Raw genomic sequence first — 19,383 nt, 5'->3', positions numbered from 1 at the left:
GTGAAAGTTTAGATTTTTAGTCTAGTGACCCTTTTTCAGAGCATCACTGGACTTGAAATGTTAACTCTGTCTTTCTTTCCACAGATGCTGCCAGACCTGCTGAGTTTCTTCAGTTCTTTTTCTTTTTGTCCTGGGACTGATCCATTTGTAGTGGAAATGGTTCACTCCTGTCAATCATTTGTCCCCTTAGGCTATTTGACACATAAGGAGTCCTGTGCTGTGGCTTCACACAATTGATACTTTTAGATGTGCCTGGTGTTCTCTGGCAGGCTTCACTGAACCAGGTTTGGACCCCCTGTCTTGATGATAATGGGGATGTGCATTGCCATGAGGTAGCAGTATGTGGTGAAGTATGATTCTGCTGCTGCTAATGGTCCACATTGCTCATAGATGCCCAGAAAACTTTATTTCCTAAAGGACATTAGTGAATCAGACTCAATCAAGTTAATGCCCTGGTAATAATATGGTCAATATGCTGTGTACAAGCCATACTCCTCTTAATTGTTAGATGTAAAATCCTCCATTCTCTGCTGGTTTTGTTTTATTTTGAAAGCAGTATCCCAGTAGTTCAGAATACTATAGGATATAAATAGTTACATGTTCCCTAGGATACAAATATAATTCTCTGCTAGGGAAGGTCTTTGAGGCCACAACACCGTGGCACAGTGGTTAGCACTGCTGCCTTACAGCACCAGGGTCCCAGGTTCAATTCCAGCCTCGGGCAACTGTCTATGTGGAGTTTGCACATTCTCCCCGTGTCTGCTCCGGGTGCTTCGGTTTCCTCCCACAATCCAAAGATGTGTAGGTCAGGTGAATTGGTCATGCTAAATTGCCCATAGTAGAGGGAAATGGGTCTGGATGGGTTACTCTTTGGAGGGTCAGTGTGGACTTGTTGGGCCGAAGGGCCTGTTTCCACACTGTAGGAAATCTAATCTAATCAGCCAGATTGGTATTTATGACAGTTACTGTATTAAATTTTAAGACCAGAAATTTTGAAATTCAAATTCCATCATCTGCCATGGTTGGATTCAAACCAGTGTATCTAGAGGATTAAGTGGGTACCTAGATTACGTATCAAACAACAATATCACCATACCATTGCCTTCTGTTCACCCTGCATTTCTAAATGGCCCACACTTACTTGCAAAAAAGGGTTCAGAAGAGATTTGTGGTAAATGTTTTTACCCAGAGAGTGGGGGTATCAGGAACTCACTGCCTAAAAGGGTGGAGTGATAACACCATTTAAGAAGTGTTCAGATAAATACTTGAAAGACCATTGTATACAAGGCTTTGGGCCATGTGCTGATTAGAATAGATGGTTTCTTGATGACTGGTATAAATCTAAGTCTTGTAATGCTGTAAAAGTCTATTGATAAAGTCACTGGACTAGTAAACCAGAGGTGTAAAGACTCATGCTTATGGGTTCAAATCCCATCATGGTACTGGTGAAATCCAAAATCAAGGAATCAAAATCTGGAATTAAAAGTTGGTCTCAGTGATGATGACCGTGGGACCATCATTGATTGCTATAGAACCATCTCATTCACAAATGCCCTTTAGGGAAGGAGATTCTTGCTTTCACCTGGTCTGGTTACATATGATATCAGGCCCATGATAATGTGGGTAACATTTAGCTGCCCTTTGAACCACTCAATTCAAGGATTAAGGGATATCTAAGGCATATTTGGACGTAGAGTTCTCTATGATCATACATAAGTCATTAATAAATACACAATATCACAATGCAAATATAATAGTTAAAGACCCAAAATGTTTGCTAAGGGAACTGCTAGTTGCTTCATTTCCATTCTGGATACTTCAGATTCCAGAGCAACAGTATTTATGTTGCATAAATATACTGGTTTCCTTTTACAGATGGATGTTGTTGTAACTTTGCTGATAACAGCTCCAGAAACAACAACACAGAGAGAAAACTGGACAACAGTGAATACAACTTTCCCAACGTTAGCTCCAGAAACAACATCACAGAGAGAAAACTGGACAACAGTGAATACAACTTTCCCAACATTAGCTCCAGAAACAACATCACAGAGGGAAAACTGGATAACAGTGAATACAACTTTCCCAACATTACCTCCTGAAACAACATCACAGATGGAAAACTGGACAACAGTGAATACAACTTTCCCAATATTAGCTCCAGAAACAACATCACAGAGGGAAAACTGGACAACAGTGAATACAACTTTCCCAACATTAGCTCCTGAAACATCATCACAGATGGAAAACTGGACAACAGTGAATACAACTTTCCCAATATTAGCTCCAGAAACAACATCACTGAGGGAAAACTGGACAACAGTGAATACAACTTTCCCAACATTAGCTCCTGAAACAACACCACAGAGGGAAAACTGGACAACAGTGAATACAACTTTCCCAACTTTAGCTCCTGAAACATCATCACAGAGGGAAAACTGGACAACAGTGAATACAACTTTCCCAATATTAGCTCCAGAAACAACATCACAGATGGAAAACTGGACAACAGTGAATACAACTTTCCCAACATTAGCTCCTGAAACAACACCACAGAGGGAAAACTGGACAACAGTGAATACAACTTTCCCAACATTAGCTCCTGAAACATCATCACAGATGGAAAACTGGACAACAGTGAATACAACTTTCCCAATATTAGCTCCTGAAACATCGTCACAGAGGGAAAACTGGACAACAGTGAATACAACTTTCCCAATATTAGCTCCAGAAACAACATCACAGAGGGAAAACTGGACAACAGTGAATTCTACTTTCCCAATATTAGCTCCTGAAACAACATCACAGAGGGAAAACTGGACAACAGTGAATACTACTTTCCCAATATTAGCTTCTGAAACAACGTCACAGAGGGAAAGCTGGACAACAGTGAATACAACTTTCCCAACATTAGCTCCTGAAACATCATCACAGATGGATAACTGGACAACAGTGAATACAACTTTCCCAACATTAGCTCCAGAAACAACATCACTGAGGGAAAACTGGACAACAGTGAATACAACTTTCCCAATATTAGCTCCTGAAACATCATCACAGATGGAAAACTGGACAACAGTGAATACAACTTTCCCAATATTAGCTCCTGAAACAACATCACAGATGGAAAACTGGACAACAGTGAATACAACTTTCCCAATATTAGCTCCTGAAACAACGTCACAGAGGGAAAACTGGACAACAGTGAATACAACTTTCCCAACATTAGCTCCTGAAACAACATCACAGAGAGAAAACTGGACAACAGTGAATACAACTTTCCCAACATTAGCTCCAGAAACAACATCACTGAGGGAAAACTGGACAACAGTGAATACAACTTTCCCAATATTAGCTCCTGAAACATCATCACAGATGGAAAACTGGACAACAGTGAATACAACTTTCCCAATATTAGCTCCTGAAACAACGTCACAGAGGGAATACTGGACAACAGTGAATACAACTTTCCCAACATTAGCTCCTGAAACAACGTCACAGATGGAAAACTGGACAACAGTGAATACAACTTTCCCAATATTAGCTCCTGAAACAACGTCACAGAGGGAAAACTGGACAACAGTGAATACAACTTTCCCAACATTAGCTCCTGAAACAACATCACAGAGAGAAAACTGGACAACAGTGAATACAACTTTCCCAACATTAGCTCCTGAAACAACATCACAGATAGAAAACTGGACAACAGTGAATACAACTTTCCCAACATTAGCTCCTGAAACAACATCACAGAGGGAATACTGGACAACAGTGAATACAACGTTCCCAATATTAGCTCCTGAAACAACGTCACAGAGGGAATACTGGACAACAGTGAATACAACTTTCCCAACATTAGCTCCTGAAACAACATCACAGAGGGAATACTGGACAACAGTGAATACAACGTTCCCAATATTAGCTCCTGAAACAACATCACAGAGGGAATACTGGACAACAGTGAATACAACCTTCCCAATATTAGCTCCTGAAACAACATCACAGAGGGAAAACTGGACAACAGTGAATACAACTTTCCCAACATTAGCTCCTGAAACAACATCACTGAGGGAAAACTGGACAACAGTGAATGCAATTTTTTCAACAACGTCCGAAACATCGACACAGAGAGAAAACCAGACAACAGTGAATACAATATTCCCAATAAATTCAGAATCAACTACACAGAGTGAAAACTGGACAGTAGTGCACACCCTTATCCCCACATTAACTCCAGAAACAACAGCACAGAGGGACAATCATACATCACCATCTGTTAAGCCTTCTCCATTGGCTACTACTACTACTAAAATGCAGAATGAGACAGCACTAAATACAACAAGCCATGCAACTCCCGAACTACCAACAGGTATAGTATGATAATGATTCTCAATACAAGCACAGTTTATACTCTAGGGTAGGCACACATTGCTTCATTTCACTTCTTAATTTCTTCTGTTAGACAAACCTATTTTAAATCAACTCTTTGTGAGGTTGACTTAGAATGTACCTGAAGTTGAAGATGAAACTGAATAATTTTGTGTGCAAGTGTTTTACTAGAAAGAAACAACACAAGCCCGTAAAGATTTGTGATGGAGAAATGTGAGCTGATGATTCTGATGAATAATCTTAATTGGTATTGTCAGGTCTTTCATCAATAAATGGTTTGTGACTGTTTGAATGATGACCGTGGGAAGAATGCATCAAGTGCCAGATAGACTGCAGTACTTTGGGTAAAGACATGAGCTTCACAATTTGTGTCATTGCTCAAGATGGTTAACTGAAAATGAAGCCTTCAAAGCTAAGGTTGAGGGGAGAGCATGGAGCAATACTTATACCAAGAAGCTAAACAAAACTGAGAGTCCAATGCAATGGAGTGGGGGAACACTAACTCAGCATCAGTGGAGCAGGAGAATTGACATTTCGGGGAGAAGCCCTTCATCAGGAATCCAGGAGAGCTGCCCTTAAGTCCAGCCTGAAAGGCAAAATAAAAAAGTTGGTAAAGGATGGAGTAATCAAGTGAATGACAACTCCCGCAGACTGGATTAGCAACATGATAGCAGTGAAAGAACCTGGAAAATTGAGTGTATGCACAGATCCAAATGAAGTCAATGAAGCTTTGAATAGAGGTCAACACTCCATGCTAACTATTGAAGAAGTTCAGTCACAACTTATCAAGATACAAGTCTTTACCATCCTTAAGACAAAGGGTGGTTACTTGCAACTGAAGCTATATGAAAACTATAAACTTCTAACTAGATTCTGAATGTCATTCAGGAGATACAGATAGTTAAACGCTTTTTAAAATTCATTCATGGTATGTGGCATTACTGGCTAGACCTGTGTTTATTATCCAATCCTACGTGATGATAAGCTACCTCCTTGAACTGCTGCAATCTATTTGGTCTAGGTACACCCATTATGTCATTCGTGGGGTTTCTAGGATTGTGACCCCATGCCATTGAAGGAACGGCAATATATTTCCAAATCAAAATAATGAATGACTTGGAGGGAACTTGCAATGGTAATGTTTCCATGTATATGTATTGGATGCTATTGACCTTCTAGCTTGTAGTGGTCATGAGTTTAGAAGATGCTGTGTAAAGAGCCTTGACAAATTTCTGAAATGCATTTTGTAGATTGTGCACACTCCTGCCACTGAATGTCGATGGTGCAGGAAGTGAATGCATATGGATGTGATGGTAATCATGTAGGCTGCTTTGTTCTGGATGATATCAAGCCTCTTGTATGATGTTGCACTTGCACTAATAAGGGAAGGGGGTGATTATTCCAACACACTGCTGACTTGAACTCTATGTTTTGAATAGGCTTTGGAAAATCAGATTGTAGATTTTTTTGCTGCATGGTTGTCAGACTGAACTGCTCTTGTAAGCATCGTATTTATGTGGATAGTGCAGTTCAGTTTCCAATCCATGCTAAACTCCAGAATGCTGATGAGGGTCCAGCAATGTTACTGTCTTTAAATACCAAGGGGAAATAGTTAGATTCTCTCTTGCTGGAGATGGTCATTGCCTCACACTTGTGTTATTTGTGTTATTTTCCACTTTATGTTATTTGTGTTATGTTATGCATTTATGTTATTTGCCACTTGACAGCCACAAACTATTCGGATCTTGCTGTATTTGGACATGGATTATTTCAGTATATGATGTTGAACATTGTGTAGCCATTAGTGAACATTCTCTCTTCTGACCTTATCATTAAGGAGAGGCTGTTCATGTTGCATTTTTGGGTTAAGGACATGCTGTTTGACAATTCAACTGCATCAAAAGAGTATCAATGAGGATAGCATGTGTTAGTCAGTGATCTTCCAAAGTGGAAATTATTGTGAATAATCTGCTAGTGCATAGCAAGGCCCTCAGATGAACCTGAAGCTGAATAAGAAAATGAATGCAGTTGAAGATGCTTGAAGACAATTACATACAATGTGTACTTGTAGCAGAAGGGCTTCATGTAGTTCCTGACAAGGTGAGAGCTGTAGCAGAGATGCACTGACCAACAGATGTGAAACCAGTCCATCACTTTGTTGGTTTTATGGTCTACTTCAGAAAGCTTTTGCCTTATTTGTCATCAAACTTCTCAGTCATTAATCTTTTTGCTAGCTCATAGCTCACCGCTAAAGACATAGCACAGTGGTACTGGGGCACAGAATGAGTTTCAGCTTTGACTAGAATTAAAGAGATTGTGAGGAAATGCCACACTGAGTTACTATGATATCAAAGATGAAATCTCCTTAGAGTGTTTTGTCAGGACTTGGAGCAACCCTTATGCAGCAAGGCCAACCAGTTGTATTTACATCCAAGCAATTTACATCCATTTGTGGGCGGCACGGTAGCACAGCGCCAGAGACCCGGGTTCATTCCCGCCTCAGGCGACTGACTGTGTGGAGTTTGCACATTCTCCCCGTGTCTGCGTGGGTTTCCTCTGGGTGCTCCGGTTTCCTCCCACAGTCCAAAGATGTGCAGGTCAGGTGAATTGGCCATGTTAAATTGCCTGTAGTGTTAGGTTAGGGATATGGGTGGGTTGCGCTTCGGCGGGTCGGTGTGGACTTGTCGGGCCGAAGGGCCTGTTTCCACACTGTAAGTAATCTAATCTAATCTAATCAAAATGAACAACTCTGTGCTCCAATAGACAATGAATGCTCAGTCACTGTCTATGCTTGTCAGTACTTAATCAACGCCTGTTTGGGAGAGACAAGTGACAATGGAGTCTCACCACAAGCCACGTCAAAGCATCATCCTCAAATCACTTCTGATTGCTCCAAAGCATTTGCAAAGAAAGTTACTTTGTTTCTAGAGATATCATCTGGAGGTGGCATACAAGTAAGAGGAACAGGTGTACGTTGCTAAAATGCTGTCAAGAGGAGCCTTGACAGAGTGTTCCATTTTCCAGATAAAATAAAGCAACAGCTTGCCATGCTCTGGAAATTATAATTCAGTAGACCTTGACTCAGAGACAAATATCATGTTCAAATTAAGCAAACTACAGAACAAGGTGCAATTCTCCTAATGCTGCAAGAAGTAGTGATGAAAGGATGACCTGAAACCATCAAGGATGCACCAGTTAGTATCATAGCAGATTGGACATAACTGGTGAAGTGATAGCCAAAGATGGCATCTTATACAGAGGAAATAAAGTAATTATTCCACGGTGATGACCAATGAGATATTGAAATGTAACCATTCAAGACATCAGGGAATTCAGTTTAGGCTGGTGTTACATCCACTTAAAAAGTGAAAAACCCCAGAGATAACACAGCTCAGTCATGTCAATCTGAAGTAGAGGACTCTGAGTTTTTCTTCAATGTCTACCAGTTTCCTTCAATCCTTTTTTCAGCTCTTTGCTGATGTCATGAAGTTGTTTGGTCAAGTTCAAACTCTCAGTCACTGATTGAGAATTGATCTTTTGCATACCCTGGAAGGATTTTTTTCCCTTCCTTTAGCAGGGGCATGCATAAACAGTTTACAGGAAAAGGTGACTGGAGCCACTAGCCAGGACTGGATTTGCTGGTAACTTCCACAATACACATTCCAGACAAATGTGTGGTGATGCATTTAGGCAAGACTAATTCTAGAGCAAATTATACAATGAACATAAGAGCCTTGGGAAAAGTTGATGGACAGAGAGATCGGGGAGTGCAGATCCATTCTACCCTGAAGGTTGCTGCACACGTGGACAGAGTGGTCAAGAAGGCATATAGTATGCTTGCCTTCATTGGACAGGGTGTTGAGTATAAGAGCTGGCAAGTCATGTTAAAATCGTACTGGATGTTGGTTCGGCCACATTTGGAATACTGTGTACAGTTCTGGTCACCACATTACCAAAAGGATGTGGGCACTTTGGAGAGTGTGCAGAGAAGGTTTACAAAATCATGAAGGGTATAGACAGGGTGGATAGAGACAAGCTTTTTCCCAGGGTGAAGGATTCAATAATGAGAGGTCACACTTTCAAGGTGAGAGGTGGAAAGTTTAAGGGGGATACATGCGGCAAGTACTTCACACAGAGGGTGGTGGGTATCTGGAACGCGTTGCCAGCAGAGGTGGTAGAGGCAGGCACGGTAGATTCATTTAAGATGCGTCTGGACAGATGCATGAGTAGGTGGGGAGCAAAGGGATACAGATGCTTAGGAATTGACAGACAGGTTTAGACAGTACATTTGGATCGGCTCAGGCTTGGAGGGCCGAAGGGCCTATTTCTGGGCTGTAAATTTTCTTTGTTCTTTGTTCTTTATACATATACGGTGTGTGTGTGTGTGAGAGAGAGAGAATAGTTACCATGGCAACAGCACCCACCAGAGCAATGTCCTTCCCTGGAAAGGGAACATCAGCCTAAGAAAGAGCAGATAGGAAATAAATAGCTAACAGAAATGTTCATGCACTCCATTAGGAAACCTGTATGATTCCAAGATTAAGTATGCAATCATATGCAGAGACTGATGTATGTGAAATTACTCGAGTTAGCATAGTTTTAATAATGAAAAATAATTTTCTTTGACCATTGGTAATTTAAATAATTTGCAACAACAAATGATAGTGCATGCATTTTTTTAAAGGTTTTGTGAAAAGGCGATTGTTTGGAAAAATGTAATTATATTTCATGTACTAGATGGCTTGTATTACTTATGTGAATTTTACTTGTGCTGTAATTGACTTTATGCATAACCTGTGGTAAACACTAAACGGACATCAATTTGACAGATATAATGAAGGTGTTTGATAAGAATGAATATTTTCTTTAATTCACTTAGGTTTAGTTAAAAAAAGTATGTATTCATAAACTCATAGTTCTACCTATTATCACAAGGGTTGTCTTTGGAACAACTTGTCACAAAGAGCTGTAAGGGCAAAATGCATGTGTAGAGACTGAGTTAGATTTTTGATAAGTAGTAGAATCAAGGGTTATGGGGAAAGGGCAGGAAAGCGGATGATGTTGGATCAGCCATGAGCCTATTGAGTAGTGGAGAAGACTGGAGGGGCTGAATAGCCTACTCCTGCACCTATTTCTTATGGTCTCATGGTCTCTTGGTCTTATTATGGAAATCATTTTAAAGTTTAGCCTAGTAATAAAAGGAAAAATATTGTTGAGTTTAGTTATGGGCAAATGGGGCTAGTTCAGTTTAGGAAATCTGGTTGGCATGAACAAGTTGGACTGAAGGGTCTGTTTCCATGCTTTAGGGCTCGATTTTTCTATTAATTGAAATAACTTAGTCACCCCCAGTAAAACTGCTGAAGAAACAACATATGCAGATTGTGAAATTAAAACAGAATGGCAGGATAGTGCTGGAGTAGCTGATCTAAGGGAAAATTTTAACAGACTATCTACTGCCTCCACTTTCTGGAGATGGGTGTCAATTGAGTGGATGGAACTTAATATGGTAGAAGCTGAATGATGGGTCACTACTCATGATATTAGACTCTGTAATGTTTTCATTTTATATGTGTTGACTTTCAGAAACAATAGCGGCACAAACTACAGCAATGTCAACTCCAGAGTCAACAACGCCAACAATAGAAATCACCTCAAGTTCAACTGCAACCTCAGCAACCACCTTGACAACTGCATCCTCAACGACCACCCCCACAACTACAACCTCACCAACCACCCCCACAACTACAACCTCACCAACCACCACCACAACTACGACCTCGCCAACCACCCCCACAACTACAACCTCACCAACCACCACCACAACTACAACCTCACCAATCACCACCAGAACTACAACTTCACCAACCACCACCAGAACTACAACCTCAGTTCCAGGAAATCTGTGTAAGCCTGATTCTTGTCAAAACGGTGGGACATGCATTGAGGCGACATATAATTATGTTTGCATTTGCCCTCAAGATTGGACAGGAATAAATTGTGCTGAAAGTAAGTATGTGAACCAGTGATTCCATTATTTTAAATTATCTTGCTCTTCTTATTTCATGTGAATTCAATTAATACATGTATTCCTAACGATGCCACTGTTAAAGATATAATCACGGTCAAGATCTTTTAAAGAAAACAAATTTCTTGTTGTTGAAAGTTCTTTTCCATACCATTTATGTTTACTGAAATATCAACATATCACTTCTTCAAAATTTCTCTCTAATTTTTCTCTACACTCCCAATTTGTTCTTTCTTGTGCTATCTTTCAATTTGCCTCATTTCCTGGTTTGCTCTTCACAAATTTTTCTTATTATTAATCTGTCTGTTTCTGACAGCTTTACCATTTATCCTTGCATTCTTTGTGTAATTTTATTTCTCTCTCCATTGAATGCATTCCTCACAGTGCAATATGACCAAACAGATGTATATTGTGCTTCATGACCATATAGGAATGCACAATACATCAATGCCCATAACTCTAACAAGGCCGGTGTGTAAAGCATGCATTATAAAAGTTGTACTTGCTGAAATTGTACGAGATGTCTTAGAGATTCAGAAATAAACTTAACGATTTTTTGAGAGCTGTGTTTGCTCCATTCATCAAATAAACAGTCATATGATTCTGTTGGTTTTGCTCATCTGAATTGTGATGTGATGTAAATGAGGAATTGTGGCCAGAATGAGGAAATTCCCATAGTCGCAATAAGTTTAAACAAGGCAGCCAAATACCTGGTGGTACTAGGCATTAAAAAAAAAGCTGTCCGGGACTTGTTTTTTCTGGCCTCTTCTGGTAGGCGCCCAACCTGTGTCCATTGTAACACAAGCAACCACCACTGCCAATTAGACCATGAGATTGCTCCCTGATGTTGAATACTTCAGAAAGCTCAAAAGTAGAAGGTGACCAGCATTCACTATGTCAATGCAAGAAAAGTCTTTGCAGTTTGGATCTATCACTTCTTCTTTAATGAACTCAGGTCTCAAATATGTGTTAGACTCTTGATGTATGTTGGTCCATTGTGCAGAGGAAGTGATGTAAAATTATTCAGGATCTGGACATGTCAGGTCCTGGTACAGGCTGAGAACTTCCTCTGAGCCCTGTTTAGAGTAGAACTGCAAAAAAGGTTAATACCTCCTCTGATGTGCTGTACTTGTTGATTTCTGTTCAGAAAATAGTTAGGACATTCATCTGGACTATGGATGGGCAAAGTCCAAACGCGTTCCCTCAGCGAGAAAGTAAATTTGGAGGCAGTAAAGTGTATGTTAACAACGACTTTCACCTACTTGGTTGGCATTGACAGGTAGCTGGTACCCATGGCAATATACACAGCATGGATTAAATTTTCACAGGAGAAGAAAGGAAGCAAAGAGGAAAGAGGAGAAACCAAAATTATTCCCATCAAAAATGATACAGAACATAGGCTAGAAATTATTGAAAACTCTCCTGATAAATTTATTATCTTTCCCCAGAGGCAGTCTGCAATCAATCTATACATATTCTTCCTAACATTAATCTGACATTTCACCACATTCTGTTGGGATCCACTGGATTTTCAATACAGGTCTGTGGGTCTTCGCCAAATGGTAGGTAAATTAAATTTTTAACATGTGACCTGTTTTAGCAGTTATCCAATGTTTATATAGCCTTCTTCTTTGCAGTGCATAGCTAGTTAGTTACTTAATAATTGTATACTTTCCTGTCAATGGTTCCCATTTCACGCAAACAGTCAGTATTTCTGACTTAGCATCCCCTATCCATATTCTGGAAGAAATCCAACCTGTTTTTTGATATTCACTCGTTTCTATAATGAAAGCAAAGATCGTTCTATGTTAAAGGTTCTATCTGAATAAAAACAGAAAGTGCTGGACAAACCCAGTCCATCTGGCAACACCTAAGGAGAGAGACAATCTAATTGGGGCTGCTACTTTTGGAATCAAAGCTCTGCTCATATGTCAGTGAGAATTTCTGGACTTTTTTAATTTTGTGAGGTTTACAATTTCTGCTGGCAACATGGAGTTGTAATCAAGCAAGGGAGTGGGAAACATCATTGAAATTCGTATGCGAGTTAGATAGAGGGGGAAAGAAAAATTTGTAGAGGGACATCAATAAGACCAAAGATGAAGGAGCCAAAAGAGACGACTCGGCCCATCAAGTCAGCTCTACACTCAATGATATCCTAGTTCATCTGATAATCCCAAACTCTACTTTCCTGCCTTTTCCCCATAACCTTTGATTCCCTTACTGATTAAACACTGTCCATCTCAGCCTTGGATATGGTTGATGACCCTGCCTTTATAGCCTTCTGTGTAAATGAATTCCACTGATTGACTGCTCTCTGAGAGAAGAAATTCATCTTCACCTGTACTAAATGTGTGTCCCATTTCTCTGAGAATATGTCCCATGGTCTTCGACTCCCCACAAGTAGAAAGTACTTCTCTACATCCACCTGTCAAGTGTCCTAAGAATCTTATATGTTTCAGTCAAGTCTTTTATTCTTTTAAACTCCAATGAGTAGAAGCCCACCCAGACCTCATTAGAAAATTCCTTAATCCCAAGGATCAACTGAGTGAATCTTCTTTGGACTGCCTCCAATGCCAGTATGTTTTTCATAGATTAAGGTCATGGTACTTCAGCTGTGGTCTTCCTAGTATAGCAAGACTTGATTAGTTTTTTACATCACTTTCTTTGAAATAAAGGGTAATATTCCATTTGCCTTCCCTATTATCCGCGGAGGCTTGTGTGATTCCAGGATGAGGACTCTCAGATCCCTCCAGGCTGTAGCTTTCTGCAATCTTTCTCCATTTAAATAATATTCAGCTCCTCTATTCTTCCTTTTTAAGTGCATAACTTCATGTTTTCCTGCATTATATTCCATTTGCCAAAGTTTTGCTCACTCACTTCATCAAGCAATATCCCACTGCAGGCTGGTTGTGTCATCCTCACCACCTGTCTTCCCATCTATTATCATTTACAAACTTGTTTATTGTACATTCACTTTTCTCTTCCAAGTAACTATTATATAATATTGTAAATAATTGTGGCCCTATCATGATCCCCGTGTCACACCACTCATTATGGGTTGCCATCCTGAAAATGCCTTCCTTATCCCAACTCTGTTTCCCATTATGCAGTTGTGCTTCTAACCATGCTAATATGCTGACCCCCAACAGCATAGTCTCTGATCTGACTAAGTAGTCTTAAATGCAGTATTTTATTAAACATCTTTGGAAATCCAAATGCAACACCGTACTGGTTCCTCCAACTCCTTTATCTATCCTGTTTATAATTGAAGAATTCTAATAAATCTGGCAGTTATAGTTTCCCTTTCATGAAGTCCTGCTTACTCTGCTGGATTATGTTATGTATTTCTAAATGTTCTGTTATTGTACCCTTTATAATTAGTAACATTTTTCTAATGACAGAAGTTAAGCTAACTGGCCTACAGTTATCAGTTTTTTGTCTCCTCTCTTTTTGAAAATCATTGACATTGGCTTTTTCCAAATCTCTGAGACATTTCCAATTCTAAGGATTTTTGGAGTATTATTGCCAGTGTACTCACTCTCTCTGTAATGATTTCTTTTAACATCCTGGGATTGATACCATTGGGTTCAGGGGATTTATTGGTCCTCAGCCTGATAAGTTTCTCTTGTACGTTTCCTCCAGTGATGGCTGTATTCATTTACTCCTTCCCTTTTTCACCTTGGTTTAGTATTTTTGGAATGTTTTTAGTGTCCTTTACTGTGAAGACTGATGCAAAACATTTTTTTAACTCCTCTGTTGTTTCCCACTTCCCCATTATTATTTACCCAATCTTGTTCTCTAAGTAGTCTAAGTTCACTTGAGCCATTCTTTTACTTTTTATATATTAAAAGAAGCTCTTACTCTTCATTTTGATATTATTTGCCAGCTTACCCTTAAAGTTTATTTTCTCCCTCATTTTAGTTGTCATCTTTTGCTGACTTTTAAAACTTTCTTAATCCTTTGCTTAATCAGTAATCTTCCCAAATGTTTTTTCTTTCAAATTTACGGTATTCTTAATTTAATTGGTTAACCATGGCTGGTTTATTTCCTTCCTCGATTTCTTCTTTCTCACTGGGATATGTCTTTGCTGTGAGTTATGAATGATTTTCTTAAATGTCTGCTATGGTTTATTGACCATCTTTTCTGTTAGTCTGTTTTCCCAGTTCTCCCTTGCCAACCCTATCCTCATTGCTTTATAATTACCCATAGTTAAGTTGTACACAGTTGTTTTTGGCCTAAGCTTCTCCCTTTTAAACTGAGTGCTGAATGCTACCATTTTATGGTCACTGTTTCCTAAGGAATCTAGTGCTCTGAGATCACTTATTAAGCATGCATTATTACCAGATCAAAAATAGCATGATCCCTAATTGGAGCCACAGCATGTTGTTCTAGAAATTTGACCCAAGCATACTCTATGACTTTCTCATCATGGCTACCTCTGCCTATTTGATTTTCCTAAACTATACAAAGGTTGAAGACACTCATAATTAAAGCACTGCCTTTCTTCCATGCCCCTATTATCTGCCTACAGCATAGTTACTGTTTAAAGACCTATGGATTCCTGCCTTCAATGTCTTCTTTCACTTGTTATTTCTCACTTTCACCCATATGAATTATAGATCTTCCAATCTACAATATTTCTTCCTATTGCATTTTTCAATCCTGTATTAAGAAACTCTCCCTGCCTGTCCTTTCAAGAAACCACCTACTACTGAATAGTTAGCTTTGGTCTCCTTATTACCATGTCTCTCTATTTGTGCCATTAATTCATTTAATTTATTGTGAATATTATGCATTGTTAAGTAAGGAGCCATTAATTCTACCTTTTTAACATTTTTCTCCCCCTTTGACCCTATTTGGTGCTTTTTCATGTTTCTACATTCTGTCCCACTCTGGGTATCATTGTCTCAATAACAGCCCAGCAATCCTGCCAGATCCCTTTGCTTTGTAAGTCTATGTAGAGCCTCTCCAGAACCCTCTTGCCTTCTAATTAGATGAAAGCCCTCTCTAAAGCCATACTTATTCAATTTGCCTAGATATCTCTACGAACTCAGAGCAGGTTTGGGATTGGGGAAGGGGTGGGAATTTGAAAAGTAGCACTCATGAATTGATGGGTATTGGATTAGAGAAGAGTATTGGCATGAACTGAACTGGAACGGATGATAAGGCAGAGGGCCATTGTGAACTTGCAAATAGGGAAAGGTAGCGTACCAAAAGGAACTGGGGAGAGTGAATTGGGGAAATTGGAGAGTGGTGTGAAGTGTTGTGGAGGGGAATATGAGAATTATGAACACGAGTAAAGGGGGTAGATCTAAGAAAGTGTGGTGTAGTACTCGCAGAAATAGATGAAGGGATAATGGGTAAAGAGTGTCAGCATGAAGAGGGAAAAGAATGTGTTCTAATCCCTCACACACATGGAAATAATTCACATCATTAATATAAATTTTAAAAATGGTATGAATGTTTACTCTAAATAACTCATAGTTTATTTGCAGAAAATTAGAAAATTCTTGCCCCAATCTTCAATCAAGTTTGCTGTCTTTCATAATTAAGAAAAGGGAAAATATATGTCTCCCAGTTGTTGAGAATCTTTTAGAAGGAATGTCAAACCAATGCATCGTATTTAATTAGTCAAATGATAAAAACAGTCAATTTATTACCTTTCATTTGTTATTTATAAGATGGATCACCTCTTGCAACGCGACAATGTGTGTTAAATAATGGAAACTTGAGTCTGACTGAACCTGTCCTCTTTGATTGTTCTAAGAGTCTGCAGAGCATCTTGGTAAGTCAGTAACAGATTATGAGCAATAAATTAATACAAAGAAGTTTAAACCTTTTTTTATTGATATGGTTGCAGAAGTAATTACAGTTTAATGTCAAGGTTATCAATCCATTCATTGGATAGAAAGTCAATCTGCGACCAATAATCTGACCTGGATATCCACAGCCACAATTTGAGCTACAAAGCTAGTGGTCACATTCCTCCTGGCCATTCCTCAAGTGGTTGAGATTGTCCAGATTTTCCACGGAAGGTTGAAATCCATGACTTCACCACTCAGATCAATTACCAGGTAGTGGTTGGTGAAGTTTGCTGTCAACTGGGAGGTGCATAATTGAGCTCTAAACATGAGGCTGTCGTGAGTTTGTAGGGTGTGGATCTGCATGTAGCTTGCAGCAGGGATCTATGTTATTTTCCACAAATATGTTGTTTCTTTTTTGAGTTCCGATGTCAATGGAAATGCTTCCTTAGTTATAGGGCAGTGTTGTTCTTTGAGGAGGTTGTTTTCCCTGTAATATCAGGAGATACAATATTACCAACACAGAAAGCCACTGGAATTGTATTGGCCTCAACATACTAAATACAATCCCCATAACTGTTCAGAGCTGAGTATTGGATGCATTCGTGTTGCAGCTTCTAAACCATTTGAATAGATGAAATTGGCTCGACCAGGCAAGTGAGACTATGTGTAGTGTTTTGTCTGTGTGGGATATCTGTCAGTTTCTATTTGAGATTTCCCCTTGGATCAATTTTCTGGGCTTGTTGCTATAGATCAATATGTGGTCAAGAATGCTCTCAAGGCGTTTTGGTGTAGCATTGTGGGTAAGAGGTCACATGCAGAACTGGACATTGAGTTCTTTCCTGGCCTTCATGTTATTCAAGTGGAACACTGAAACAAAAGGTTTGGCAGTGTTTAGTCAAAGTCTCCTTTTTCTGAAGTAGGACTTCCAGCAAATAGACAGATGCAGTGAGTGTTCTCAGTGTCTTGAAGTTCTTTAGCTATAGTAGCCAGTGACAAATTGATAGAATATGCAAAGAACCATGACTTTATACGAAGGATGTCATCGATAAACAGAGTTTGTGTGAGGCATAATATCAATGGGAGGCCATTGATGGTTATGGATCTGGTAGTTGAAATAGTTTCCAAGATGCACAGTGTCAATTGCTGAGTACAGAGTTAATTCGTTGCAGAGTTTTCACATACAGATAGTGTCAGAGAGTTGGCACTCAGTCCCGCAGCATGGCTGAGCGCCAACAAGCACAAGCATCTTCCTTTGGGTTAGATGTGTGTCAAAGATTGGAATGTTTTGCTTCTGGTTCCCATTGACGTCAGCTTTACAAAGAAAACAAAATCAATTGCCACATTGATGTCAAGGGTAGATGTTCTGGAATTTGTCTCTTTTGTTTATGTCTGGATCAAAGTTGTAATGATTTCCAGAGCTGAGTGGCCCTAGTGAAATTCAGAATGATCACAGGGTAGCAGATTATTGCTGAGGACATGCCACCTGACAGTTCTGGAGTACAGGTTTTCATAAGTACAGCTGGTGGACCGTCAGTGTCCATAACCTTTGCAGTATCCAGTACATTCAGCTGTTTCTTGATTTCATATAGAGTGAATTGAATTGATTTAAGTTAGTACCATTCTGTGAATTTCAGCAGGAGGCTGAGATGGATTGTTTACTGAGTATTTCCAGCTGAAGATGGTTCCCAGCACTTAGCCTTAAATACAGATATTTGCTGCCATTTAGGGTATGAATGTTTATGGAAATTCCTGCTCTGGCTGGTTGTTTAATTGTTGACAACTGTTCATATCTGGGTGATGGGTGCCCACCTACCACCACAAATTGGTATTTTATCCACTTGGGACTATTTAATAAGCTGAGGAGAATGCAATGGCCAATAAACAGAAATCCCCCTGACATTTTTAACCATGTTCACAATTAGTCTCAGAAATGAAATTTCTGCCCCTAATGTCTTCTGATTATTCCTATCATCAAATTCAGCCACTTAAGTTGAGTACCTGTCCTTTTGTGATATGAGGTTAATCTATCATTACTTTTAACATTACCCCTTACCCTCTGACAATTTATTCTGGTTAATCTTATTAATGGGTCAATTTTGTTGTTTAATTTTAGTTCTGATGTGAATTGCCACCTGAAATGTTCATATCTCTTATTATTTTGATTTGCTGATAAACCTGTTTTTGTTTCCAAAATGCCATGATTATGTCCACTTACTGTTATTTTTCAACCAGGATGATTTGACTACCTTAAACATCACAACTGCTGCATCTGCCACTCTGGTGCTGACGTCTAAACCACAAAGCTTAACTGTGAAAGATGTTACAACAACTACACATATTCTCAGTAAAATAATGCAGGATCCTACACAGTTAAAACAAGAGGTCAGTTTTATATTGTTAAAAAGTAATACAATCTTCTGAAGTTTGTTTCTTTGATTAAACTTGCTACACAAAATTTATGATAGTTCTACTGAAAGATTAGTGACCAGCTTGATATTGTCATTTCCAGTATAATGCAGGCCAGTGACCCTGTGTTTTGAATGATAGGTTCCCCATTATGAGACAAAACTCTGTTTGATGGAGGGTACACTTTAGGAATGCAATGAGGTGGGAATTGTGAGAATTTGCTTAGGTCATTGACTGAGTTCTTAATGCCGAGAGTGTGGTGCTGGAAAAGCACAGCAGGTCAGGCAGCATCCAAGGAGCAGGGAAATCGACATTTCCTGATGAAGGGCTTTTGCCCAAAATGTCGATTCTCCTGTTCTCGGATGCTGCCTGACCTGCTGTGCTGTTCCAGCACCACACTCTCGACTCTGATCTCCAGCATCTACAGTCCTCACTTTCTCCTAGTTGAGTTCTTAATGCACTGGGGGAGAAGAACAAATCAGAATAAATCTTGTACTAACTGTTCTTTAAGAAGTTTTTGTTCTGATGTAGATTGCCACCTGAAATGTTCATGTCTCACTGTTGGTACAGTATTACCTTCAACTTAGTGCCCTCCTTCTCTATCCTCACAACTATTCCTACTTCCTGTTGGTTTCTTTGATGCTTTGCTCCTTCTCTAGTCCAGAAGATTGATCTGACAGAATGCTCATGTGTGAAATAAAATATTTGCATGACAGAGAAGACATGGAATCAGAGACGCAAAACCAGCTCAAAGTTCTT

General features: G+C 39.4%; 1 protein-coding gene across 1 annotated transcript; it reads left to right on the top strand.

Annotated features, from left to right (window-relative positions):
- Positions 1-4,226: 4,226 nt before the first annotated feature.
- Positions 4,227-19,167, top strand: LOC140478653 (uncharacterized). The gene is made up of 6 exons (XM_072571870.1): positions 4,227-4,369; positions 9,973-10,395; positions 11,863-11,976; positions 16,096-16,199; positions 18,451-18,600; positions 19,156-19,167. The coding sequence occupies exons 1-6, from the start codon at positions 4,312-4,314 to the stop codon at positions 19,165-19,167; spliced, it is 861 nt and encodes a 286-aa protein (XP_072427971.1). The 5' UTR covers positions 4,227-4,311.
- Positions 19,168-19,383: the final 216 nt, after the last annotated feature.

Source organism: Chiloscyllium punctatum, chromosome 6, assembly GCF_047496795.1.
Source record: "Chiloscyllium punctatum isolate Juve2018m chromosome 6, sChiPun1.3, whole genome shotgun sequence".
Taxonomy (NCBI): Eukaryota; Metazoa; Chordata; class Chondrichthyes; order Orectolobiformes; family Hemiscylliidae; genus Chiloscyllium; species Chiloscyllium punctatum.
This window is presented reverse-complemented; position numbering and strand designations above follow the sequence as displayed.